The sequence below is a fragment of the Pleurodeles waltl genome, chromosome 7, assembly GCF_031143425.1.
Source record: "Pleurodeles waltl isolate 20211129_DDA chromosome 7, aPleWal1.hap1.20221129, whole genome shotgun sequence".
NCBI classification, from domain to species: domain Eukaryota; kingdom Metazoa; phylum Chordata; class Amphibia; order Caudata; family Salamandridae; genus Pleurodeles; species Pleurodeles waltl.
Genome location: NC_090446.1, coordinates 907,052,198 through 907,078,820, shown reverse-complemented (window position 1 = coordinate 907,078,820; position 26,623 = coordinate 907,052,198). Strand labels below are relative to the sequence as shown.

At 47.6% G+C, this 26,623-nt stretch overlaps 1 protein-coding gene across 2 annotated transcripts in view; it reads right to left on the bottom strand.

The window, feature by feature from the left end:
- The window catches only part of SLC6A7 (solute carrier family 6 member 7), a 230,056-nt gene that overhangs the window by 122,418 nt on the left and 81,015 nt on the right, over positions 1 to 26,623 (bottom strand). For both annotated transcript variants that reach the window (XM_069199534.1, XM_069199535.1), the window contains one exon: positions 19,935 to 20,169. In XM_069199534.1, the coding sequence (XP_069055635.1) occupies positions 19,935 to 20,169 (235 nt within the window). The remainder of the gene's footprint in view (positions 1 to 19,934; positions 20,170 to 26,623) is intronic.

The following is a 26,623-nucleotide window of genomic DNA, read 5'->3' as shown; positions in this document are numbered from 1 at the left end:
CTTACTGGGGTCAGTAGCCAAGGCAGGTTGGGGTAACCAGAGTCACCTATTAGCCACACACGTTGTCTCTGTAGCTGCTCCATCACATAGGGGATGCTGCTATTTCGCATCACATACGCGTCATGCACTGACCCTGGGAACTTGGCATTTACATGGGAGATGTACTGGTCAGCCAAACAGACCACCTGGACATTCATCGAATGATAACTTTTTCTGTTTCGGTACACCTGCTCATCGTCTTTTGGGGGTACCAAAGCCACATGGGTCCCATCAATGGCACCAATGATGTTGGGGATATGTCCAAGGGCATAGAAATCACCCTTCACTGTAGGCAAGTCACCCTCCTCTGGTAAAATGATGTAGCTCCGCATGAGTTTCATCAGGGCAGACAACACTCTACTCAAAATCTTTGAAAACATAGGCTGAGACATTCCAGATGACATGGCCACTGTGGTCTGGAATGACCCACTTGCCAAAAAATGGAGGACTGACAAAACCTGCACCAGAGGGGGAATCCCTGTGGGTTGGCGGATGGGGGACATCAGGGCTGGCTCCAGCTGGGCACACAGTTCATGGATAGTGGCACGGTCAAGTCTGTATCGAAGTATTATATGGCGTTCTTCCATTGTCGACAGGTCCACCAGCGGTCGGTACACGCGAGGATTCCTCCTTCTCATCCCAAGTCCCAGCGGATGGTGCCTAGGAAGGACAACATGGAGCACAGAGTCAGCCAAACCACAGGTACGTACAGACAGCTTGCACAGTTAAAGAATGGCAATGGGTTGAAAGGCGTGTATGTGTGGCAATGCAAGGCCTAGGCCTGTGTGTCGCAGTCAAAATTAAGCCATGTAGGCCCTTGAAATGGCGGCTGCCTGACCTGTGAAGTGGGACAATGGGATGTGAGGTCAATGCGCTGGCGGGGCACACCGTGGCGGTAGGCGGTCGAAGACCGCGGCGCAAAGCCGCATTGGTTAACATTGAAGCCTATGGGTTTCATGAGCCAATGACGAAGTGCGCCGGCGGTCGCGGTACGCACCGCCGCGGTACGCACCGCCGCAGGCGTGACCGCCATTTTCTATCTGCTTAATCACTCGAGACCTGATCATCCACAGGAGAGGACCTATACTGCAAGTGCTGCTGTGACCTCGGTCTGGAAGATACAATGGCTGCTGCGACTGGGGAAAGGGCCCCTGCCTTCACGTCTGAAGAGTTGGAGAAGCTCGTGGATGGGGTCCTCCCCCAGTATGCGCTACTCTACGGTCCTCCAGACCAACAAGTGAGTACACCGGGTGCACATGGAATGGGCTATGCCTGTGTGGATTGGGGTGGATGTAAGTTGGTGGGGTGGGGGGCGAATGAGGAGTGCAACGCCCGACAGATGAGAGCATGTGCCATATGGCAAAGTTGGTGGGGGGGGCCAATCACATCTAACATGCAGGTCATTGATAATTTCCTCCTTTCCACCCTGTACATGTCAAATAGGTCAGCGCCCATCAGAAGATCGAGATTTGGCGTGCCATCGCCAAGGAAGTCCGGAACTTGGGGGGTCCACAACAGACGGGGCACCCACTGCCGCAAGAGGTGGGAGGACATCCGCCGCGGAACAAGGAAGACCGCAGAAACACTGCTGGGGATGGCCTCCCAACCTAGGAGGGGTGCCAGTTGCACCATGACCCCCCTGATGTCCCGGATCCTGGCGGTGGCCTACCCAGAATTGGATGGGAGCTTTAAGACATCACAGCAGACACAAGGGGGTGAGTATCAGCACATTCTCCTATCTTTCTGCGCAGTGGAGGCGTCTGGGTGGGGGAGGAGGGCTGTGGGTGACATTAGGCCAGGGCGCTTTCTGTAGTGTAGTCCTCTCCCTTAGGCATGGCCCTGTGCCCCCGGCCCCCACCTCGGTAGGGTGACAAGTACAGCCATTGAAGGTCCAGCATCTCCCATGTGCGCGTTTGACGTCTCTTGGCCTGTTGTCCTAGTCAGTAGTACTGAGTAGTGTACCCCGAATGCGCGGCTTAGTGCATTAGGCTCCTGTGTCTGTCCTCTCCGCCAACGGTGTTGACATTGCATGCACTCAACGTGGTCTTCTTTTTTCTCCCCCCACCCTTTCTCTTCATCTTCTTGTGCATGTGTGCATTAGCATCATCAGGCGGAGGAGATTTGGCATTGGAGCACGAGGGAGCTGCAGGACACAAGGCCCCGGTGGGCCCAGGAACAGACACCGAGGGCACCAGTGATCCGGAGGGCGAGGGGAGCACCACGACGGGGACCGCTGGTGAGAGCAGCGAAAGCGACACGTCCTCGGATGGGAGCTCCCTAGCGGTGGAGGCAACATCCGTGCCCCCCGCCTCTACAGGTACAGCCGCCACCCAGCGCACCAACCCCGCCCTCGCAGCAGCCCCTCAGTCTTCGCTCCGTGCCGGTTAGCCCAGGAAGGCGCGCGTCTCCTTCGCCCCAGGCACCTCAGCCCCTGCCCCTGTTGCCCCTGCTGCCCTCAGTGCGGAGCTCATTGACCTGGTAAGGACGCTCATTGTTGGGCAGACGACCCTTTTGAATGCCATCCAGGGTGTGCAAAGGGAGGTGCAACAGAGCAATGCGTACCTGGAGGGCATTCATTCGGGTCAGGCTGCCCATCAACGAGCGTTCACTGCTCTGGCCTCAGCACTGACGGCAGACATTGTCCCTGTTTCCAGCCTCCCCCTTCTTACTGCCTCCAGCCTTTCTCTGTCTCCTGTTCCTCAGCCTATCCCATCCACACCATCAGACCAGCCTGCACACACCTCAAAACCCAAGAGCAGCTCATCCAAACACAAGCACCACAGATCCCACAAACACTCACCCAAGCAACACCCAGATGCAGACATGCCAACAGCCACTGCCACCCCTGTGTCCCCCTCCTCCTCGTCTCCCTCCTCCCTCCCTGTGAAGTCTACACTCACACCTGCATGCACCCCAACATCAGCCAGTGCTTCCATCACCACCTCACCCTCCAGTACAGTCCACACTCGTGCAGTCACCACCCCGACTGCCATTTACACGTCCCCTGTGTCCTCTCCCACTGTGTCTGTCACCCCCTCTTCCAAGACACACAAACGCAGGCAGCCACCCACCCAACAGCCATCCACCTCACGACAGCCTACAGCACCAGCACCTTCACCCAATGACAGCACACCTGACTCTCCTACAACCACCTCCTCTACCTCCACTTCCATCTCCACTTCTCCTACCCTTTACCTTGGCCCTAAAAAACTTTTCCTGGCTAACCTTGACCTCTTTCCCCCCGATGAGCTCCCCCATCCATCTTCAAAGAGTCCCAAGAGCACCGCAGCCACCACCAGCCCAGCTTCGGGTGTCACTGTTGTGCATGGGTTCTGGAGCCCACCCTTTGCCAGCAGTGACACATCGATCAGCAGCAAGGACACGTCCAGCCCCCCCCCCCGGCAAGCGGACCCGCAAAAACAAGGGCCGCCGTGCGAGGACCGACAGGGCTGCCCCCAAGGAGCAATGTGCGGCCACTTCAACACCCACACCATCTAGGGGAGGCAAGGGCCCGAGAGCCCCATCAAAGGAGCGGAAGGGCAGCAGGAGCGCGGAGAAGGTGGACCCCACATGCCACATCCCAGCTGGGAAGGAGGACACTAAGGAGGGCAGGAGTCCGTCCCCGAAGGGTCCCGAAACGTCACGGTCCGAGGGCGACTGAGCCGGGAGTCCAGGCCAGGTCTGGCTCCCTTGACCTGCTGGATGAGCACCGCTGAACAGGGCCCGCGGGGCAGAAGAGCACCGCTGAACAGGGCCCGCGGTGCAGAAGGGCACCGCTGAACAGGGCCCGCCGTGCAGAAGAGCACCGCTGAACAGGGCCCGCCGTGCAGAAGAGCACCGCTGAACACGGCCCCGCCGTGGAGATAGGCACCGCTGAACAGGGCCCGCCGTGGAGAAGAGCACCGCTGAACAGGGCCCGCGGTGCAGAAGAGCACCGCTGGACAGGGCCCCGCCGTGGAGATAGGCACCGCTGAACAGGGCCCGCGGTGCAGAAGAGCACCGCTGAACAGGGCCTGCGGTGCAGAAGAGCACCGCTGAACAGGGCCCGCGGTGCAGAAGAGCACCGCTGAACAGGGCCCCGCCGTGGAGATAGGCACCGCTGAACAGGGCCTGCGGTGCAGAAGAGCACCGCTGAACAGGGCCCGCGGTGCAGAAGAGCACCGCTGAACAGGGCCCGCGGTGCAGAAGAGCACCGCTGAACAGGGCCCGCCGTCTCAAGCACCGCTCCGCTGGGCACCGCTGTCTCGCCACCTCTCCGCTGGGCCCTTCCTGTCAAGCACCGCTCCGCTGGGCCCTTCCTGTCAAGCACCGCTCCGCTGGGCCCTTCATCTCAAGCACCGCTCCGCTGGGCCCTTCCTGTCAAGCACCGCTCCGCTGGGCCCTTCATCTCAAGCACCGCTCCGCTGGGCCCTTCATCTCAAGCACCGCTCCGCTGGGCCCTTCATCTCAAGCACCGCTCCGCTGGGCCCTTCCTGTCATGCACCGCTCCGCTGGGCACCGCCGTCTCAAGCACCGCTCCGCTGGGCCCTTCATCTCAAGCACCGCTCCGCTGGGCCCTTCCTGTCATGCACCGCTCCGCTGGGCACCGCCGTCTCAAGCACCGCTCCGCTGGGCCCTTCATCTCGAGCACCGCTCCGCTGGGCCCTTCATCTCAAGCACCGCTCCGCTGGGCCCTTCATCTCAAGCACCTCTCCGCTGGGCCCTTCCTGTCATGCACCACTCCGCTGGGCACCGCCGTCTCAAGCACCGCTCCCCTGGGCCCTTCATCTCAAGCACCGCTCCGCTGGGCCCTTCCTGTCATGCACCGCTCCGCTGGGAACTGCCGTCTCAAGCACCGCTCCGCTGGGCCCTTCATCTCGAGCACCGCTCCGCTGGGCCCTTCATCTCAAGCACCGCTCCGCTGGGCCCTTCATCTCAAGCACCGCTCCGCTGGGCCCTTCCTGTCATGCACCGCTCCGCTGGGCACCGCCGTCTCAAGCACCACTCCGCTGGGCCCTTCATCTCAAGCACCGCTCCGCTGGGCCCTTCCTGTCATGCACCGCTCCGCTGGGCAACGCCGTCTCAAGCACCGCTCCGCTGGGCCCTTCATCTCGAGCACCGCTCCGCTGGGCCCTTCATCTCAAGCACCGCTCCGCTGGGCCCTTCATCTCAAGCACCGCTCCGCTGGGCCCTTCCTGTCATGCACCGCTCCGCTGGGCACCGCCGTCTCAAGCACCGCTCCGCTGGGCCCTTCATCTCAAGCACCGCTCCGCTGGGCCCTTCCTGTCATGCACCGCTCCGCTGGGCAACGCCGTCTCAAGCACCGCTCCGCTGGGCCCTTCATCTCGAGCACCGCTCCGCTGGGCCCTTCATCTCAAGCACCGCTCCGCTGGGCCCTTCATCTCAAGCACCGCTCCGCTGGGCACCGCTGTCTCAATCACTGTTTATGGTTCACTGTGCCCACCATGCCTCCTCCTTGACCAGTGGAGACTGTCATCCACCTTATGGACTGTGGCTTTGCACTCCCCAGGATGGTACAGTGGGCAGCCCACCCACTGTAGAGACATTGAGAGACTGTGGCTTTGCACTCCCCAGGATGGTCCAGTGGGCATCCCACCCACTGTAGAGACATTGAGAGACTGTGGCTTTGCACTCCCCAGGATGGTCCAGTGGGCAGCCCACCCACTGTAGAGACATTGAGAGACTGTGGCTTTGCACTCCCCAGGATGGTCCAGCGGGCAGCCCACCCACTGTAGAGACATTGAGAGACTGTGGCTTTGCACTCCCCAGGATGGTACAGCGGGCAGCCCACCCACTGTAGAGACATTGAGAGACTGTGGCTTTACACTCCCCAGGATGGTACAGTGGGCAGCCCACCCACTGTAGAGACATTGAGAGACTGTGGCTTTGCACTCCCCAGGATGGTACAGTGGGCATGGTGGCTCCTCGTGGATCTGGCGTTGTGGACTCATGTGGCTGTGGTGCCCCCCCCCTTCCCCCTGAGGTGCCTGTAGTTTTTACATCTGATGCCCCTGCAGTGTTCTCTCCAAAGGACTCAGGTCTCCTGTGTGGGCTTTGCCCTTGTTTCTCAAAACTTTGGCCCACGGACATGATGAATTCGTAGGATGTGCAGGACTTGTTACTTCAGTTATACACTGATGTGTATGTCATTAGTTTTGTTGTGAATATCTTTCATGGTTGTACGATAATTTTCAGGAGCTTTTTGGTACATAAATATTTATTCCAAATTTGATTATGTCCTAGCATTTTTCAGGGGTGTTTGGGTGGTGTCACTGTGACTTGTTGCTCTGCATTGGTGTGTACATAGTTGGGGGGGGGGGTCGCATATGTGTGTGCCCGTAACCTTTCGTCCTCCCCCCTCCCGTGTGTCGTAGGTGCAGTACTCACCGTTGTCGTCTGCGCCGGACTTCGTACTCGTGGCAGATGAGAAGGTAGACGAGAGCAGGTAGGATGTTTAATTCGGGTTCCATGCTGTCCTCCTTCCTCCTGGAGTGCGTAGTGGTGAGCGTTTTCCTGTCCGTAGTCTGTTTCCGCCGTGTTTTTATTGGCGGTGCTCCCGCCCCGGAAAAGGTGGCGGATTGGTGAGTTGTGATAGTGTGGGCGGTACATTGGCTGCCGCCTGGCTGTTGGCGGTGACCGCCGCGCTGTTTGTTTGTACCGCCGTGGCGGTCGGAGTGTTAAAGTGGCTGTCTGTGTTGGCGGTTCCCGCCAGGGTCAGAATCCCATATTTTTTACCGCCAGCCTGTTGGCGGGTTGGCCGCCGCTTTAACACCGACCGCCAGGGTTAGAATCACCCCCCATAGTACATTATATATATATAATTACCTTGCCATCCAACCCACCCTAAAATCCATACCTATCCTAAACCCTAAACACCCTTTACTACCCACAAATCCTTACCCACCTTAAAACCTAAAAATACCATTACCACCCCATCCCCACCCAAAAACCTAAAAAGCCCTTACCAACCCAAAAATCATACCCACACTAAAACCTAAAAATGGCCTTACCACTCAAAAACCCATACCCACCCTAAATCCTAAAAATGCCCTTACCACCCAAAAACCCATACCCACCCTAAAACCTAAAAAACCCTTACCACCCAAACACCCATACCCAAACTAAAACCTAAAAATACCCTTACCACCCAAAAACCCATACCCACCCCACGATCTAAAAATGCATTTACCACCCAAAAACCCATACAACCCTAAAACCTAAAAACCTCTTACCACCCTCAATCCCATACCCACCCTAAACCTTAAAAACCCCTTTCCATGTAAAAACCCATACCCACCTGATAACCTAAAAATGCCCTTACCCCCCAAAAAAACCCATACCCACCCAAAATCCTAAAAAAAACCTACCACCCAAAACCCATACCAGCCAAAACCCATACCACCCAAAGCCTAAAAATGCTCTTACGACCCAAAAACACATATGTACCATAAAACCTAAAAATAACCTTACCACCCAAAAACCCATACCCACCCTAAAACCTAAAACCCCCTTACCACCCAAAACCCATATCCACCCTAAAACCTAAATATGCTCCTACCACCCAAAAAACCATACCCACCCTAAAACCTAAAAATGCCCTTACCACCCAAAAACCCATACCCACCTTAAAACCTTAAAATGCCCTTACTACCCAAAAACCTACACCCACCCTAAAGCCTAAAAACACCCTTACCACCCAAAAACCAGTACTGACCCTAAACCCTAAAAATGCTATTTGGAAATTATATATATATATATATATAAATATATATATATATATATATATATATATATATATATATATATATATATATATATATATATATATAAAATGTAAATCGAACCCAGTGAATAAAATAAAACACCGGACGGCTTCACAATCCCACAGGGATCGTGTTCGGTAGGGAGAAAAATTTCCAAAAAAGAGAAAGAATCTCTCAATATAAATCCAACGTCAGCAATTTATTATGAAAAAAAATCAATCAATAGTAGTAAAAATAGAACAAATTCACCATCACGCTGTCCTGGCCAAATGTCTATGCGTTTCGCCAAACGCCTTCAACTGGACATATATATATATATATATATATATATATATATAAACATTTAATACTTACCCGCACTTAGCTCCAAAACTTTTACCAGACATACATCTTTACTATTCATGCCTTTACAAACTTGAAAAAAAACCTTTCCTTTAAAACCTTTACCACACATATGCCTTTACAACGAAATTCGTTGTAAAGACATGCGTGGCAAAGGTATATTCGTGATAAAGGCATGTGTGGTAAAGGTATGCATGGTAAAGGCATATGACTGGTAATTGCTCCATGGTAATGGTCATGCGTGGTAATGACCATGTTGTAATGGCTGTTTCCAGGATAGAGTGAGCAGTATCAATATTCATTTAGTGGGATAGAGCTTGGATGCTAAGGTAATATGACATTTTATAGACCTGTGCTCTGATTTGCTGAAAGTATAACTCTTTTGCTCACACCATGATGATTTAGAGGAATCTGATGAATTCCTAGGCAAGGAAACTGTATATAAACCCTTATTTTGGTGGGTGAGCCGAAAGACTTTCCGGTCTTTCTAGGGATGCTGTCCATTTTGTTATTTGTTTTGTTGGTGACTTGGGGCTTAAAATGTTTCTGATTCTGTACGTTATCCTATGTTACTCTATTTTCTGAATGCCTTCATGGCAATGGTTTTATAACTTTGCAGTTAGGATTTCTGCACTGCACCTTTTGAATTTTTGTGACAAATCTTTTACATTTTATTCCTGACCAAGATCTCGGTTACTGAGAGTGTTCTTACCTTTTTGACTGTATTTTTGATATGATGTAAATTGCCATGTCTCTGGGACATGTTGCCTCAAAAAATTGAGGTTTAACACCGTCTAAGATTCCTTCTCCTGTGGGTGTGCCATTGAGGCAGTATTTTGTGATGGACAACTTTTAGGGCTTTCCTATGCCCACACTATGATTCAACCCATTTTTGCTTATTTACAGCAGGTCCCCCGAATGCCATGAGCCAGGACTTTAGCACTTACCTCAGTACTCCTTCTGCCATCAGTCATAGCTTAACCTTACCGCGAGTGCTCCTCTTGGCAGAAGTCAGCACTTTGCTAATTTTTAACCTACAGTACCTCCCATGCTCGATGTTAGGAATAAGCACTTCTTACTTCCTTCTTTGTTAATGCCAGTATTCCTGTTATTATGTGTTTTCAATCGCTTGCTTTGTTACCACCATTTCTCTTTTGGCTCTAAACCAGCAGTATTTTACTTCCTTTCCAGCTCCTGTTGCTTTGACACAGCACTTGGCTACTTAACCACTGTAGGAGACTCCTCCTTTTTGCACTGGTCACCCTCAAACTTTTTGGACAGATACTGGTAGTTACTGACTCTTAGCTGTGCCCTGGGTATAGCTTATCAGTCTCAGGGCCAGTGCTCTGTGTAAGGTGGATATGCAAATTAGGCTAATTATAATTGGCAGTATCAACCTACCTATAAGCCCCTAGTATATGGTAGGGCATGTAGGTTTAAGGACCCCAGCATAGGTAGTGCATAGGTGCACTGCTGAGGTGCCAGTGTCATTTTAAAGGCAGGCCTGCCTTACTGGCTGCTATTAAACTAAAGTTATATGCAAATTCGACTTTGGAATTAAAAGTACTTCCAAAGTCTTAAACTACCTTATTGTTACATATTAGTCACCCCTAAGCTGTGCCCTAATTGTCCCTATGGTTGGGTGCCATGTAAGCAGGGACCTTATAAAATTTGTTTTATAAGCCCTGGTGAGGTAAATTAGCCACATTTGTTTTCCCTCACTGTAGTGAATGACCTCCCTAGGCTAAAATGGGGAGACTTTATTTGAATTAATAAAGTCCCCATAAAAAACAGATATTCTGAATTTGGTATCAAATTAATTGTTATAATAAACCCCACAACTTGCCATTGTTGGATTTAATAGAATTAGTTCAGGTAAATAGTTTTAAAACTCTACCATAAAGTTGCCAATTTCAGCTCTGTAGTGCCCTTCCCTGATTGGCCAGCCTCTGGCAGCCTTGCCAGGCTGCATTGATGAGTTGTGAAGTGGCCTGGGCTGAACACAATGGATGTGCCTGGAGGAGGAGATCTGCCTCAGCAGATGGTGACACAGGATCGGGGGAGAGCAGCCAAATTGGTCTTCAAAGGGAGGGAAGAAGATTTGGAGTAGCTCGGGACCTTCCCCATTTCCTGCAACACCAGACAATTAGGTGCCCTCTTGATTAGAGTAGGAGAGGGCAGGAGAGGGGTGTGTTTAAGATTTTTAGCCACACCAGTGAGTGGGCTCAGCCTGACCGAATCTCCAAAATTCCGTTTTAGCCATGTTGGATTTTTAAAGAATGTTGCTCCCTGTCATTGATTTTTGCCACATTTCCCAGGAAGTGGTCATCCAAAGGGGAAGTGGCCTGCCTCTAATTGGACAGTCAAGTGCCCTGCTTTTCACCCCAGGAGCAAGGATACATATGGCAGAGCTGCACCTACAACTCAGATCTCTACAAGGAACAACATCAGAAGAAGAAGGACTGCCCTACTGGACCCCTGATCTGCACCTGGACACTGCACTCTGAAGGACTGCACCAGCTGCACACTTGGGCTTCACCACAAGAAGCACTTTGCCTGGCTTCAACTGGTTCAAGAAGGGACTCCCTGCTTGCTACAGGTGAAAAATATCTAGCCAGAATCCCCTGCATCAAATCCTGAAGAAATTGACCAGCTGACCACTGTTCAGTAGTCATTTTGGAGTTTGAGCCAAGTGCATTCTGGTAGTTGGAGTCCCAGCCCTCAAGGTGCAACTCAGAGCTTCTGGAACTTTGGGGGGAGCTGTGGACTCCTAAAGGACATTCAAAGACCTTCTGGAAAAAGATCCAGAAGATTGAAGAACTTTTGGTAAAGACCTCCATAAAGGAACCAACCCGCCATCGAGTTTTAAGACAGCTTACGTCAACCGTGTTCCGGCCTGATTTGCAAGTTCGTCCCACTGAAAAGCTCAGGAGCCCCAGACTTCCAGGATTTCACTGAGGGCTCCTGGAAAGGCAATCCAAAGACGTTGACTCGAAATCAGCTTGCTGTGGAGGTTTGTCCGACATCGGAGAGAAAAAGCTTTTAAAAAGTAATTAAGTCCGAAGGTAAAAAGTTGGCCGAGACTTCCCATGCAGTGTATCCGAAGAGGGCTCCAGGCACGTTGGATAAAGATTCAGCTTTGGCTCAGATAAAGATTTTCGTCCCGAAAAATTGCCTAAGTCCGAATGTAGAAATCTTGACAGAGGTTTCCTGTGACGTGTATCCAAAGAGGGCTCCAGGGAGGTCAGATCAGATTGCTGACTTGATCCCGCTGAAAAAAATCTTCAAGAAAAAGACAGTCCGAAGGTAAACTTTTGACCCAGGCCTCCCGCTTGCTGTAGCCGAGCAGGGCTCCATAACGGTCGGCCTTAAACTTTGACTTTGCCCCGTTCAAGATGAGACCAGATACCCTGAGTGGCGCTTTTAGTTTCTAAGCGCTAAAAAACATTACTTCTTTAAAATTTCATATCTTCAGTTCCCCTCATCCAATTTTATTCGTTTTCATGTCAAATTAAAGATAAACATATTTCCTATTGTTATAAATTGGTTTGGGATTTTTAAACTTTTTCCTGTGTTTTATTTTATTACTGTTTCATGATACTTGAATGCTTTACACACTCAGTTAAGCCTTGTTGCTCGTTGCCAAGCTATCAAGGGTTGGGCTGGGGTCAATTTATTGAGACCTAACTGAATCTAGTGGGGGTTAGCATTCTGTGAGCATGAGGGTGGATCTAAGGCCATCAACTCTCACCAGGTATGGCTTATAAGGACCGAAAGTGGCAAACTATGACATCAAAAATCCTTCATCTCTCTTCAGTAGTTCTGGGGCCATATTATAAAAAGTGCCCGGGGGCACAATGGGCATGTGCACCCTCTTTGCACGCCCATGGCACTTTGATAGTACAGAAAGGGCGGCAGATGCTTGTGGTGCACTTTCTGTAATAATACAGCTAGTGCTGATGCACATTTAGTGCCAGAGCTATCACCAGAGGGTGTGCCCTGATTTGCATGGGGTGTGGCCCCATGCAAATGAGGGAATCCCTTTGTCTATGCACCTGTGCTGTATTATAGACACTGGCGCAGAGGCAAAGAAGCTGTCAGGAGGCGCAACGACAGTGCACCCCATGATGGCACCATTCTGCAGGGAAGAAAGGGCGTCCTATGGCTTCACCCCAGACATCCCCTTGCAGGTTGCAGGTTGGTGTAGTCACTTGCTGTCCCCACCAGCAAGGGGATCTCTAATCCCCCTTAAAAGTGCAGGCGGGTTGGCATCCGTACCGTACAACATGGAGCGGCTGCTTCAAAGCTTCTCCGTTATTCACTTGAATGCGCTGCCCCCGGGCAGGACGAGTTTGCGGCTGCTGTGGGGGCAGCGCATTCAATGTAATAGGGCACACTTTCTCTGTTTGTGCCCGGCACACCTGTTTTAAGGTGCGCCGTGGTGTAGACAGGGAAAGTGCACTGTATGTGTAATAGGACACCTGGAGTGCAGGGTGCTTATTCTGGAAGATGTGCTGGTGACTTTTGGAAACAGGCACTCACAAATGACCTCAGCAAAAAGACAAGCAATAATGTCCAAGGGATCCACATGAACAGAAAATTATATATGAACCTAGGTCCAAAAAGGAAGGAACAACCAGCCTTGACTGATAGGAAGATGGAGTCTCCCAAACGGACCTGAAAGTGAACAACTAACCTTAGTCAGGAGGTTAAATTGTGATAAAAAGAGCAAGAAAACCCAACGGGAAACCTGAAGATAAATTCTCCTAGATTGGAACTGTGGATTTTTGAGTAACTGAAGACGGGCTAGTCCTGCAGATATCACGGAAGAGAATTAGGCAGTGCTAAAAGAGCATTTCCTCTTGTGAAATATAACACAGGGCAAACATATGGGCAATGTTATGCTTCATCAAAGCACGCATTCTAGTGCCTACAAACTGCAGCCGCAGCATACTGACCGCCATAAATACTCACACATTTTCTCAACCTTGCAAGAGTTTCTCCCTCTCATCTTCTAACCTACACCCCAGGACAATTGAACCAGGATCCTTACTCCAGACATCGATATCAGCTCCAGGGGCGGAGGGAGTGGTGTCAATGTCCTGGGAAGCTGATGGGTCGCCTATCAGGACTTGCACAACAATGGCATCCAGGCAAGCAGGAGTTCAAGTCAGGCACTCATTCAGATGCAGATGGAATTCCCACTTTTGTGCAGATAAATCTGCATGCCGTCCTTTGAAAGAACTAAGCAAAGAGAGATATAGCTAGGGGTGTACATGTCAGAAAGTGTTCTACCCATGCTCTGAAAGTGGCCGAGGCACTCAGGTCACTCTTTCCTGCTGCATTTATGTAGTTCATGTGGAACTTCTGTTTTCTGCCTTCTGCCCTGGGTTCTTTTTGGACCTGTGCATAGGACCACTGCGCTATACCCCCTCCATTGTACAGCACCTCCTAGGGCTGCTTGCTAGTTCTGTCTGGCTCACGGCTGCTTGTGGGAGCTGAGAAATGATCGGATACACTTTGTTTTGGGTGTAGGCGCTTGCTGTCGCTTTTGGTGGATGTTGGTGGTCACCAAGGCATACTGAGGTGGTGCTATAGAAATGAGGAAGGCAAGGATCGGTGACACTTGCGGCTGCCCACCTCCTCATAATATGTGCACAACTTAAAAAAAGTGAGGCAAAAAAATATCAGTGAAAAGGCGGACGTATTGGACCGCAGTTCAGTTATCCCTGTGCATATCTATTATGTTGACAAGTCCAAGAAGGGCATCAAGGGTATTAAGTTGGATAACATGGTAATAGGAATGGCTTTATAGCCACCCACAGCCTCCTTGGAAACTAATATTGGCGACATCAATGCCATTGCCACTATTTAGTTCTATCTCTGGTCCAAAACAAATATCTGACACTGGAGCAATCTTACATGACAGTCGCAAGACCAGCCCTGGTGTGGGCAGATTGGGCGAAAGAACTATGGCCTACTTCTTCAAGCCAGTGCCTGGCCAAGTTATCAGCCACTCTTCCCAGGTGGCCCAAAAAATCGACCAGACATCTAGCACTCTTTCATATTAAAGATGTTCTTATCTAGGACACTTGCTGTTACAAGGAAACATATATAGATTTTGGGTCTTATTGCGAGCACAGACTGCTACATCAATAACGCCAGCAGCACTGACAGCACAGACAGCTCTATCAATGGTGGCACGTATGGTCATGCACAGATGCCAATTACTGACAAGCCAAATGAAGTGCTTCAGGATTTAGAAGTTGGTCAGATGGCACTGGGTGCTTGGTTGGTCAGATGGCATTGGCTGCTCCTCACCAATCATATCTAAGCATGGAGAAGGAAAGAGGCCCGTTAATGGAAGCAATAACAAGAAGAGACAAACTGTGGACAACAGCTCACCTGCCTTTCCTAATCCTTGAAGCAATTGGTGTCATCATGCAAACATTAAATACTATCTTCAGGTCTCTGTTGGCCTTTTCACAGAAGGCTGACAGAAGAAGCAGAGGTCGATAACGGGCTTATTACACACAATACTATAGTAGAGGTGGGGCCTAAAACAATGACGATTTTCTTTGACTTATTAAAAATGTAATCCTCACCTTTAAAGACTGGAGACGTTATCAAGACGATTACATTATTCCAATTAAACATGCAAATTAAGTGATTCAACTGAAGGAAGGCACCAGAGAATTAATCTTGGAAGTATGGATGCTGGATGTACCAGTTGGGGTTACAAGACCTAGGTAGTTAAGTCCACAGCAAATGACCCAACATCAACTAGATGGGAGACCTGAGCAAACAAAAACATGAGTCAATAGGGGAGGTCCAGAGGCTTCTGTTTGTGAAGGAGAAGTAAGTCATAACGAAGCAACAATCGACTCTCCCCAAGCCCATAGGTGCCCGAAGACCTGGGTGCACATGAAGAACAAGGCACTGACCTATCAGATTTACAATCTACTTTGCTTGCAAACTGGGTGTGAATGGGCCTCAGTGTACTGATGAGGATTTCTAAGCAGTTTGAAAAAGATAACGAAGAAGCTGTGTAGACTCAAGAAACTAGGCCAAAATGTGGCAAAGGTAAAATGTACGCGAGATCGTGCACACAAGCAGCTGCTCCCTAGCTAATAAGCAAGTCTTTCACATCTTCCAGACAGAAATCCGGAAGGAGCTCTGGACTGTTATTGTGGACTAGCATCAAGAAGTCAACAGCCAGTGGCAGGTGAAGTCCGATCTGCCAACTCCGATCCACTGCTTCCTAGACATTCTTCAGATGCATGCCCCATACATGAAGACATGAACATGGAAATATTATAAGCTGCCACTTGGAATTTGAAGTAGAGACCCTACATGACCCAGGTACAGCTATTCCAACTTGCTTGATTGAGACAGCCCCTGACAGTTACCCCCAAATTTTAGAGACACTGCTTAAGGGTCAAGTCGTTAGTGAGTTATTAACTCAACTGAGCCATGTTGCCGTTGAACCCATTGGCCATGCCGTTCAGTATTACACAAAGCTCGCAGCAATAACATATCTATTTTCTTCCTAAAGAGTGCTGAGGCCATACGAATGCTGAGAAACATCCTGAAAAATGCATTGTAAACAACGCGGATGTTTCCCACGCAAGCGTAACCACGCTTGCCGGAACAACGACTGCCTTTTTATGTGCCTTAACCATGCATGTGCCAAACTATGCATATGCGTGGTAAAGGCACAGAAAAAGGCAGATTGGATCGGGAGAGGACGTGGTGAGGTAAATGGAGCTGGGGGGTAGTTTTTAGGAGTGGAGGTGGATTAAGGACTTCGGGTGAGTGGGTGGTCAGGCTTTTTTTTTAGGGGCGGTGGGGGGTGGTTTGGGTATTTTTGTTTTTAAGGGCTTAGGGTGGGGGGCAGGCTATTTTATTTTTTAGAAGCAGGCTGGGAGGTTTGGTTATTTTTATTTAGGGCTTAAGGTGGGGTGGGGTGGGGTCATTTATTTTTGAAGGGGTGGGGAAGGTTTAAGGAAGGGCGGGAGGAGGGAGGCGAGAAGACTAGGAAGGATCAGGAAATAACGCAGTGAGGTAAGTGGGGTCGGGCAGGGGTGGGGGTAGTTTTTAGGGGTGGGGTGGATTAAGGGCTTGGGGTGGCAGGTTGGGCTTTTTTTTAGGGGCAGGTTGGGGAGTTAGGGGAGCTCGGTTTATAGGGCTTAGGGTGGGGGGTCGGCTATTTTATTTTTTAGGAGTGGGAAAGGAAGCAGTGAGGTAAGTGGGTTTGAGGCAGGGGTGGGGCAGTTTTTAGGGGTGGGAGTGAATTTAGGGCTTAGGGTCGGTGGGGGTTGGGGTAGTTTATTTAGGGGGAAGGTTTTAGGGCTCAGGGCGGGTGGGGGCCGGGTAGTTTACTTAGGGGGAAGGTTTTAGGGCTCAGGCCGGATAGGGGTGTTGGGGTAATTTTTATTCCTGGGGAAGAGGTAGGGGTCAGTGTAGGTTTTTCATTAGGGTTCAGGGCGGGTGGGGGGTTAGAGTACTTTAGTTTCTAAGGAAGGAGGTGGGGGTTAGGATTTTATTTATTTTAGGGCTCAGGGCGGGTGGGGGGTTCGGGGTAGTTTAAGTATTAGGGGTGGGGGTTGTTTTGGGCCTTAGGGCGGGTGGGGGGGTTGTATGATAGAGACATGCATGCCGTTTCGCATGCCGTTTCCACGCATGCTTTTACTAAGCATGCTATTTCAACAAAAAAATTCGTAAAGGCATGCGTGGTAAAGGCATACGTAGAAACAATGCGGTCATTGTGCTGACCGCGTTGTTAATGCATGCGTTGTTCGTTCATGCGTGGTTCCATCATACAATCTATAACGCATAAACGCAATTATGCTGAAATCAACGAAAATATAAAAATTGAAATACAAAAAACTAAAATGGTTTTCAATATACTGCTGCAAATAAAATCCTGAAACGAATCAAAAATGTTTAAAAGATTCAATGCACTTGTGCTAAATGTAAGCCTAATGCTCACTCTAAAAATTAAGCCTACACTTAACCCAAAGCCTGTGCCTGATCTTAATGCTAGCATTAAAATAAATCACGCTTGCCAGGGTCTTAGACTAACCCTGTATGTAAACTCTGCACGTAAGCCTAATGCTAACCTTATGGGTAAGCCTAGCAATAAAACTAACTCTAGGTCTACACACTGACCCTAAAAGAATTGTTAGCCTTATGCTCCACATCTAGGTCTAATGGTAATCCTTAACCTAATGTCAGCTCTGTACCTGATTGGAACTTTTTCAAGTGATGAAGGGGTTGGGTGCAGACATTGACAGCTAGAAAGATGGAAGTGGTGCATTGCATGTACAAAGATGATCACACTGTGATGTGGACTAATAAATATGCTTGATAATGCAAGCAGCTGGCTTGATGTTATGGCTTCAGGCAGACAATGGTGCACACCACTTTCCATCTCGTTACGGATTTTAAAGGCCACAAGATGGTGGCATTTTGCTGGCACTGGTATGAGTTGTCAGATGCTACCCTTCACTAACAGAGTGCACTGCTCAAGTGTTTTGTTCGGACAATACCACACTCCCCTGTGATCAGTGTGAAAGAAAAATGGGTTCAGAACTTTTCTGCCTTGAAATGTGGAATCCTTCTCCGGCTGAGATGTCTAACCATTTTTCCATTTCTATTTTTTATTTGAGTATTTTTCTCGAACTTGGCACGTAACTTTACTGGCGTCATTGGCACCCACTTAGAGCCATAGGACAAGCGGTGTTTCATATGTGAGATGCCCAAATGATCAAGCATTTAATTGTACGTGATCTGTGGAGCAAGTTGAGTAATCATAATGTGGAGGAATGTAACCCAAACACTCCAGAGCAGCCCCTGAAAGTCGCTCTTAACGTCCGGTGACAGGTGCTTCACGGCCTTTCCTACAAGTAGCCCCGAGGGTAGGTTACAGATGTATAGCACTACCTGGGGCCTCTCAGGTTTCTTTCCACAGACAGGCCCCAGACTGCTTATGACAAGCTTTATTACGTAGAGTATAACCCGTATCTCACTGCAAAGTGGCAGGTTGTCGCTAAGACACTTGTAATAGAATCTCATTTTTGTGGCACTGTGGCACGTCCATGATGCTAAGGAGAAGACCAATAGTAGAATTGTGTAAATGCAGGAATGATGCGAGTTCCCTGCTTTCTTGTCAGAAATGGCTGGGCTGCAGATTATCTTTAGAAAGAAACAGGGTTAGAACCACTGACCCCAGATGAAAAGCCACAGAGACTGTGATGATGCGTGGAATGTTGGGGTCTGAATTCTAGAGTTAGGCTGGAAATAAACTACTTTTGAAATGATGTAACCTGGAAGGAACTGTGAGGCTGTGTCTGTAACTAATAGTTTTTAGTGGAATAAAGAACTTACCTCCTATCTTTGTGGCTTCTATGGACTGAATATCTTGCCCTCCATCTAGAACAAACTTATTTAGAGTTTCAAAGTGTCTAAAATCTTACTAACTTGATGCAAAGGGCTGTTGTAGTCACAGCTTAATCACACATATATTTTGTTCAGGAGTTTCATTTGGAACAACAGTTCAACTGGGAATAGTTTTCACAAAAACTGTGAGGTAGAATGAGTTTTCATTTATCAGTTTTAGTCTCAACAGTATAGTTTCCCTTTACCACCTTCTGTTGTTCCATGGGCCTCATTAGGTCATGCCAGGGCAGCTGGACTTATGCAATTCTACCACCACTCCATATTCTACATAGTTACGGATTTACTCCATGTGTCACACAACCCACTATTTGGATCATAATTGTAAGATTTTACTAAGAAATGAGTTTCTAGCCCAAACAGATCAAATGTAATAAACAAAAACTCCACACATAGGGTTCTACAGTGGCAGACACTTTGCGACAGTCACTTGGCCAGCTTTCAGTTGCTTTACTTAACTAGCAAACTGATACTAATGAAAAGAGACTTTTGCTCAGACAGAATTGATATATGTTAACATTAGATAGGAGCATATTTTTTGTTTGATCTACAGGATATTCCATCAAAAATGTGGCATCTGTTGCGTCTGTTGTTTAACAAGTTCATTATAGTCAATGGCGGTCTAAATACAGTAGATGGGACATCCATTGCGCTTTAAAATAATACCACCACGGAATATGCCATATTTTGCTGCATAATTAGCATTTTCTTGCCATGTTTGTTTAGTAAAACATACCTCAAAACTTGGAAGTCTATTCTCAAAATATTCCAGTGGCCCTGGTTATACCCCCATGTTAGATAACACCAGGGCATCTCAGCAGCAAAGTTATTGAGAACAAATACAAATTGGTGTATAAAGCAAATATATGATTGAAATGCAAACAAAAAAAAGCATTTTTCAATAGCCAGAATATTATCAAAAAAATGTCCAATGTAACTTATGTAACCAAACCTTAAGTAGATGTTCTTTTGTACCTAAAATAAATGGAATACTATGTATCCAACATTGACAGATCATGATTCGATTTAGCTATGTGCTAACTCACTGCTAAAAAGATTAAGATTTGTTTGCCCTTCAGTAATTCATAGGTGAGCTGGTTAGAGAAACAGGAAAGTGGCAGCACTATAGAGATGTTACATACGAAACAAACCCCCAGTTTTCTGGCAGTCATTAATATAAAAGTTGCAGGTTTAGCTTCCAATACTTCTCTCGTTATGAGCAGCACTATATCACTCCGTTATATCTATTACCTAGATTGCTACAAGAACATGTTTTCTTAATTACATGCGGTAGCACTCTTGTTAGGCATCGGCACGCTGCTGTATCCTTACCTCCAGTACTCCTCACTCGGGCTGACAGTACTGCTGATGTTGATGGGGACAGAAGAGTTCCCAGTCCGCATGACATGGTGGTCCAGGCAGAGGTCTGTGTTCCACCAATTGCCGCAGTGCTGCCAGGGCAGGTCGTTGGTCAAGGATGCAAAGAGGTAGAAGAGGACATAGGCAATGATCATGTTGTAGTAGATGGCCACCATCGACACAATGAGAATCATGCCCATTCCGACCCCTGAGGAAGGCAAAGACACAGGTTAGCTACATGGTGTTAGTGGTCAGGTCTCATTCACTGAAGCTAAGTCTACTTGTTGAACTTCTGTACATCATGATTTAAGCTAAGATGACTTGTACCTTTAAACCTAGAATCTTATAGCACCTGTGTTCTAGTGTTCTTGTGTGTTGTGACTTGGTTGGGTTCTCTCTGGAGTAAGTTGTTCGCTGGCTGGAGGTGATGCCTCAGCTGCAGTCACCTGTGCCTCAAATAAAATACCTTTTTCAACCCTCTTATGACTCCTGGGAGTTGAATCTCAAGATTGGCGATGAGTTCCAGTCCTTGAGACACCATGAGATGACTATGTGAATTGGTTGGTGTAACGACCCACTATGTGGGGTAAAACAGCTCTATGTGTTTTTTGAGAAAAAAGATGGGCTCCAGAGTGCCCACAGAAATACAAAACAGTTCTCTAAAGCCAAACAGCAGTTTATGGGAAGCTTTGGGAATTGTTAGACTGATGTGTGGTAAGATGTTTGGAAAGACTTACCTAACAGTCATTTCGGCTCGCACTGCAATGAATGTGTTGTGTTTGGGTTCGGTGCGCGCTCTTCAGAATGTTTGTGTTCAGTGGATTCGGGAGATGACAGTTTGCTGTTTCTCCGAGTTGCTGGACGCTAGGTCGCGCATTACCATTAAAGCTGTTTATAATACCTTTATTGTGGACCGAAACTTCTATTCACCACAGTTTGGCGACGAGGGACTTGGCGCGACCTAGGTCAGCAGCGGCAGGGTGTTTTATTGGAGATGTGGATACGATCGACATTGCTGTTTCCCGAGGGAGAAGTGGGTGCACCTGCGCCATTGTTCACACCTCGATTTTCACTGGAGTGGCGAGGCAGCTTTGAGTGTGCTGCTTCGTGTTAGCGTGCTGTGAGCCAACGTCGTTACTGTAGTGCGGAGAGCCAGCGCTGATACTGCCATTGACATTGAAGTTTTTGGGTGGAGCACCAGAGCGGTTTTCCTAGTGTTCGGTCGGGTGTGTGAGCGGAGAGCCGGCACTGAGGAAGGAGTGTCACTACTTATTACACTACTGCTGTTCCTGTGTGTGAGCAGTGTTTTCTGGAGGAGCGGAACGGCTGGGGCTTTCAGTATGCGCAGGCGCCGGCGCTGATGTGACGTCTTCGTTTTTTTACATCCTGAACCTCTTGTGCAACCGGAACCTCTTGTGTAGGAAGTAGATTCTGAGGCTATATCCCGGAAGTGTTACTGCCTTGGTTCGTCTAAGTGTTAAAACAGGTGGAGGTGGGAGAACATTATTTTGGTTGTTCTGCTCGTTCCTAGAGGGACTCTGTGAAACTCCCGACTGCATTTAAGTGCCTCTACTGTGAGAACTTTTTACCTGCTTTTATGATGTTCAAGTAATGGCTACATAGCTTTTCTGTTTACTGCATTGTATCGTTTCTTTTGTGTTAATACGTATTTGACAATTGCTATGATGGCCAACTACTCCAATATTTCTCCACCACCTTTATTTCTACCTGTTCCAGGGGTGCCAGTCTTACCTTGGGAGGATTGGGTGGAAATGCTGGAGAATTACATTGTTGCCTTGGATGGTCAGGGTTATACTCCTCAAAGGAAAAAAGCTATCCTTTTGAGTACTCTGGGGTGTGAGGGTCAAAGGATTTTTAAATATCTTCCTCCTTGTATGGGGCCCAATGGACAGCCTATGGACGATATTTATATAGAAGCAATTAAGAGGTTGGAGAACAGGTTTGCAAAAGAAACTAATTTAGTTTTAGCTAGGTATAAGTTTTACACACAACCTCAAGATCATCATGAGTCTATTGATGATTTGGTGTCGCGGTTGAGGGAATTGTCTGTTAAATGCAAGTTTGGTACTATGACAGAAGAACTGATACGTGATCAACTCATTGTGCAGTGCCGCGATAAAAAAATTCAGGAGAGGCTATGGGCGGCTAAGAATCCCACGCTACAAGAAGCAATTGATTTGGCAAAAGTGATGGAGGAATCGAAACGCTGTATTAAGGAACTGGAAAGGAAAGAGAAAACTGTGGAAGTTATGGCTTTAACAAATGATTCTAAAATTTTGAGACCAGAAACGGGAACTGCAGCAAAGAAAAACATACTTGGTGGAAGTAAGGGGAGGGAGTGCTTTAGGTGTGGTAGTACTTTGCACTTGGGTGACTTCAAGAAATGTTTTGCCATCAATAAGGAGCGTCGCAAGTGTGGTCGCAGAGGACATTATGCCCGTGTGTGTAGAGAAAATACTCGGGGTACTAAGGAGTTTAAATCAAGCATAAATTTGGTTGAGGAAGGTGGTGAGTCTCCTTGTGAGGATAGAGTACTTGTGGTTGGACAAGACTCCAACGTGAAAGTGAGTGTGAGTGATCGTCGATGTTATAGACCGACAGCCTTGTTTTTAATTGGGGAGGTTCAACTAAACCTCATGGTGGACTCGGGTTCGTTGTACACCATTATTCCTGAGAGTCTTTTTAGACGTTTTTGGGGTAATGAAGAGTTATTACCTAAGGATATATCCCCGGGGGGATATCAAGGGGTGGAAATTAGGTTGCTGGGTTACATGTTGAAGGAAATTCATTTTGGGGGTAGGAAAGTTCTGGGAAAAGTTTATGTGTCTGTTGAGGGCCCACCTATATTGGGTTGGATGCATCAATATGATCTCAACATTGTCATCAGTCCCAGAGCGTCCAATCAGGTTTTGGTGGTTGCGAATATACTTTTGGAAGATATTTTGGAAGGTGCTGGGGATGTCTTTAAAAAAGAATTAGGATGTCTAAAGGGCTACGTGCATAGAATAGTATTGAGAGAAGATGCCCATCCTATCCAACATAAAGTCCGCAAGATACCATTTGTGGCAAGAGAGGAAGTCAAGAAAGTGATTAACAACATGTTGATTGAGGGTATCATTGAACCGGTTGAGGTGTCTCCATGGATTTCCCCGGTTGTTATTACGCGGAAATCGGATGGGAAGGTTCGGTTATGTGTGGACTTGAGGTCAGTAAATCAGAACATTGTCGTAGATACTTACCCTTTACCCAACATAAATGAGTTGTTATCTGCGGTAAAAAATGGTAAGTTTTTCTCTAAATTAGATTTGAGGAGTGCTTATCATCAGATTAGACTTCATCCTGATTCCAAGCATGTCACAGCATTTGTCACTCCGGAAGGTACATTCCAATTTACTCGCATGCCTTTTGGTTTGGCTTCCGCTGCGAGTGTGTTTCAGCGATTGATGGGTCAGATGTTTGGAAAATTCAAGGATGTATTATTTTTTCAAGATGATATACTTGTGATGGGTGATGCCGTTGATGAACACAATGTCACACTGAGGAAAGTACTCAAGATCATTGGAGATTCTGGTCTAAGCTTGAATAAGGAGAAGTGTATTTTCTTGGTAGAGGAAATTGACTATCTTGGGTATTCTATTGCTAAAGGTAGTATTAAACCGAAGAAAAGCCTGTTGGAAGCCATCAAATTTGCACCTGCACCAGCTGACAAAGACCAGTTGAGGTCTTTTTTGGGACTGGTGGAGTATTACTCCAAGTTTGTACATAAATTTGCGAGCAAGACTGAGTGTCTAAGGAAGTTGTTGAGGAAAGGGAGTAAGTTTTGTTGGCTTGAGGAACAAGTGGATGGTTTTAATCGTATTAAATGTGAGATTTGTAGTGCAGGTATTTTGTCAGCTTTTGATATTAATTTACGTTCTATCCTGACTGTGGATGCCAGTGGGACTGGTTTAGGAGCTGTGTTGTCAGAAGTTCATGGGAAGCAAGAGAAGACAGTCGCGTTTGCGTCTCGTACGTTGACACAAACGGAACGGAACTATTCTGTTATTGAGCGGGAAGCTTTAGCGGCTGTTTGGGGCACAGAACATTTCAGAACGTATTTGTGGGGGTTGGAGTTTACTTTAAGGAGTGATCACAAACCCTTATTGAGAATATTATTGGCTGGTGGTGCTGGTAAGGGGTCAGCAAGGTTAGCTAGACTTTCTGCAAGATTGCAAGAGTATCTGTATCGTGTAGAGTATGTTCAGGGTTGGAGAAATGTTCAGGCTGATTGTCTGTCCAAGTTGTCTCTGGATTGGGAGAAGGTGGATGCCCAGTTGGTAAAGTCTTGTGATACAGATGATGCTGTGGCCTCTATTGGTAGTGTTGTTGAATGGGGTTTAGGTACATTTACATTGGATGAATGGAAGAATGAGATGGCAGTTGATGATTGTCTTAAAAGTGTTTTTAGATTAGTTTCCTTGGGAATTCGAAGGGAGAGTACGCTTCCACTGTCTGTCAGGCCTTTCTTGGATGTGTTGGATGAGCTGTCGTGTTGTGGGGACAGTGTATTGATGCGAGGGGAACGTTTTGTTCCGCCTGTGGGACTGAGAAAAAGTTATTTTCTTTAGCTCATGAGGGTCATTTGGGCCAGGGGATGACTAGCAGAAGATTGAAAGAAAATTTTTGGTGGCCTGGTTTGGATGGGCAGGTTAAGTGTTGGGTGGAGCAGTGTGCACTATGCAAAGAGAGTGAGAAAAGGTTGAAAGTGGGAGTGGGTAGGGTGGAAGGCCATATTGAAGATCCGGGAAAACCTTGGCACACGATTTGTTTGGATTTCATTGGTCCACTAATGGAAGTTCCCTTTCAAATGCGCTTTGCTGTTGTTATTGTGGATGTTCACTCTAGATGGTTAGTGGTTAGATTTGTACATGATGTTACCACGACCACGACCATAAAAGTTTTGGAAGACATTTTCATGGAGGAAGGTATTCCCAGGGTTCTTTTCACGGACAATGGCACTCAGTTAACTTCGAATTAGATATGTTTGTTTTTGAAGAATTGTGGAGTGCGACACACCAGGACTTCTCTGTACTACCCACAGGGTAATGGAATAGTTGAGAGGGTTAACAGATTAATCAAGGGAACTATACAGCTAGCTTTGGCTAATCACTGTAGTGTGCAGAAGATGATAATTGATGTGGTAAGAGCATATCGCTCCACGATTCATAGTACTATGGGTGTGTCTCCTTTCAGTGTGATGCGGGGGAGACCGATGGGGACGAAATTGATTCCTTCTTGGCTTCAAGAGTGGGTTGCATCTGGTGGTAGTAACAAGACGGGTGTTCCCTGTCAGCATGATCACGGATTGAGTGTGGGTGACTGGGTCAAGGTTAAGTCAGGTAGAGTAAGAGCGGGTGTTTCAAAATTTAGAGGCCCCTTTCGTGTGAAGAAGGTTGGAAGATTTCAAGTTGAGACTGAGGAAAGAGAGAAGTGGAATGTGAGAAATGTGGCTCTTTATCAGAAGGGGGGGGGAGTGTGTTTCGAGTCAGGTGGAGGATGAATGTTCTAGCTCTTTCTTTTGGAGTGTTGATGGTGAGTCAGATATAAGTCACAGTACTAATTCTGATGCTGTAAGAAATGAAGGTAGAGAATCTACTCCTGGTAGGGGTTATGTTTCTGAGGCTGGAGAGAGTGAATCACAAAGTGTAACTCAAGAGATTGAGAAGTCTCGAACAGAAGGAGTGGTTCGTGAGCAATTGACGAGGTCTCGCAGATGTCCTGGTTATCTTAAAGATTATATTTTGAAGTGATTTGGTTTTATAATTGTTTTTGATTTAAAAAAAAAACTGTATTATTAAGTAACAACTTGTTTTTGTTTAAGTTATGTTTTATGTTAGATATTTCCTTTTGTACACAGTCTATGTGAAGGCAAGAGGATATGTTGTGTTTGGGTTCGGTGCGCGCTCTTCAGAATGTTTGTGTTCAGTGGATTCGGGAGATGACAGTTTGCTGTTTCTCCGAGTTGCTGGACGCTAGGTCGCGCATTACCATTAAAGCTGTTTATAATACCTTTATTGTGGACCGAAACTTCAATTCACCACAGAATGCTGTGTGAGAAAGTGCAGTGTGGGATATCGCTTGTAGAAAACGGCACGGAATGATGCTCAGCAGATTTATAGAACAAGCTGAATTTCCTTCTGGAATCAACATAAAGCGGCGTATCGGCAGCCATCTTGCTGGATTGGGGAGTTTACTATTCATCGACGTGGCATGTGAGGTGTTCCTTTAACAAAATCTACATGAAGTGAATAGTTTTCACATTTTTCTTCAGTGCATCGGAAATAGCAGTGAACTTTGCAGCAGTGGAAGCTTTCTGGTCATTCTTTCATGTGGAGAGAGCAATGGAGTGATGGGTACACCTTTGAACTAAGTGCCTAGATTCATTCAGTAAGTGACATTACATCTCTAATTCGTGGTGATAGGCACACCTGCTGACTGAGTGCCTAATACCCAATTAGTGACCCATTAAATACCCATTGTTTGGGTATTCCTGGTATACAGTGATAGGCACACCTTGAAGACAAGCAAAGGGAACTTTACCTTCGGTGATGGGCCCAACTTGAAGGTGTACCTAGCATAATATTACAGTGAGACTGGTAAGG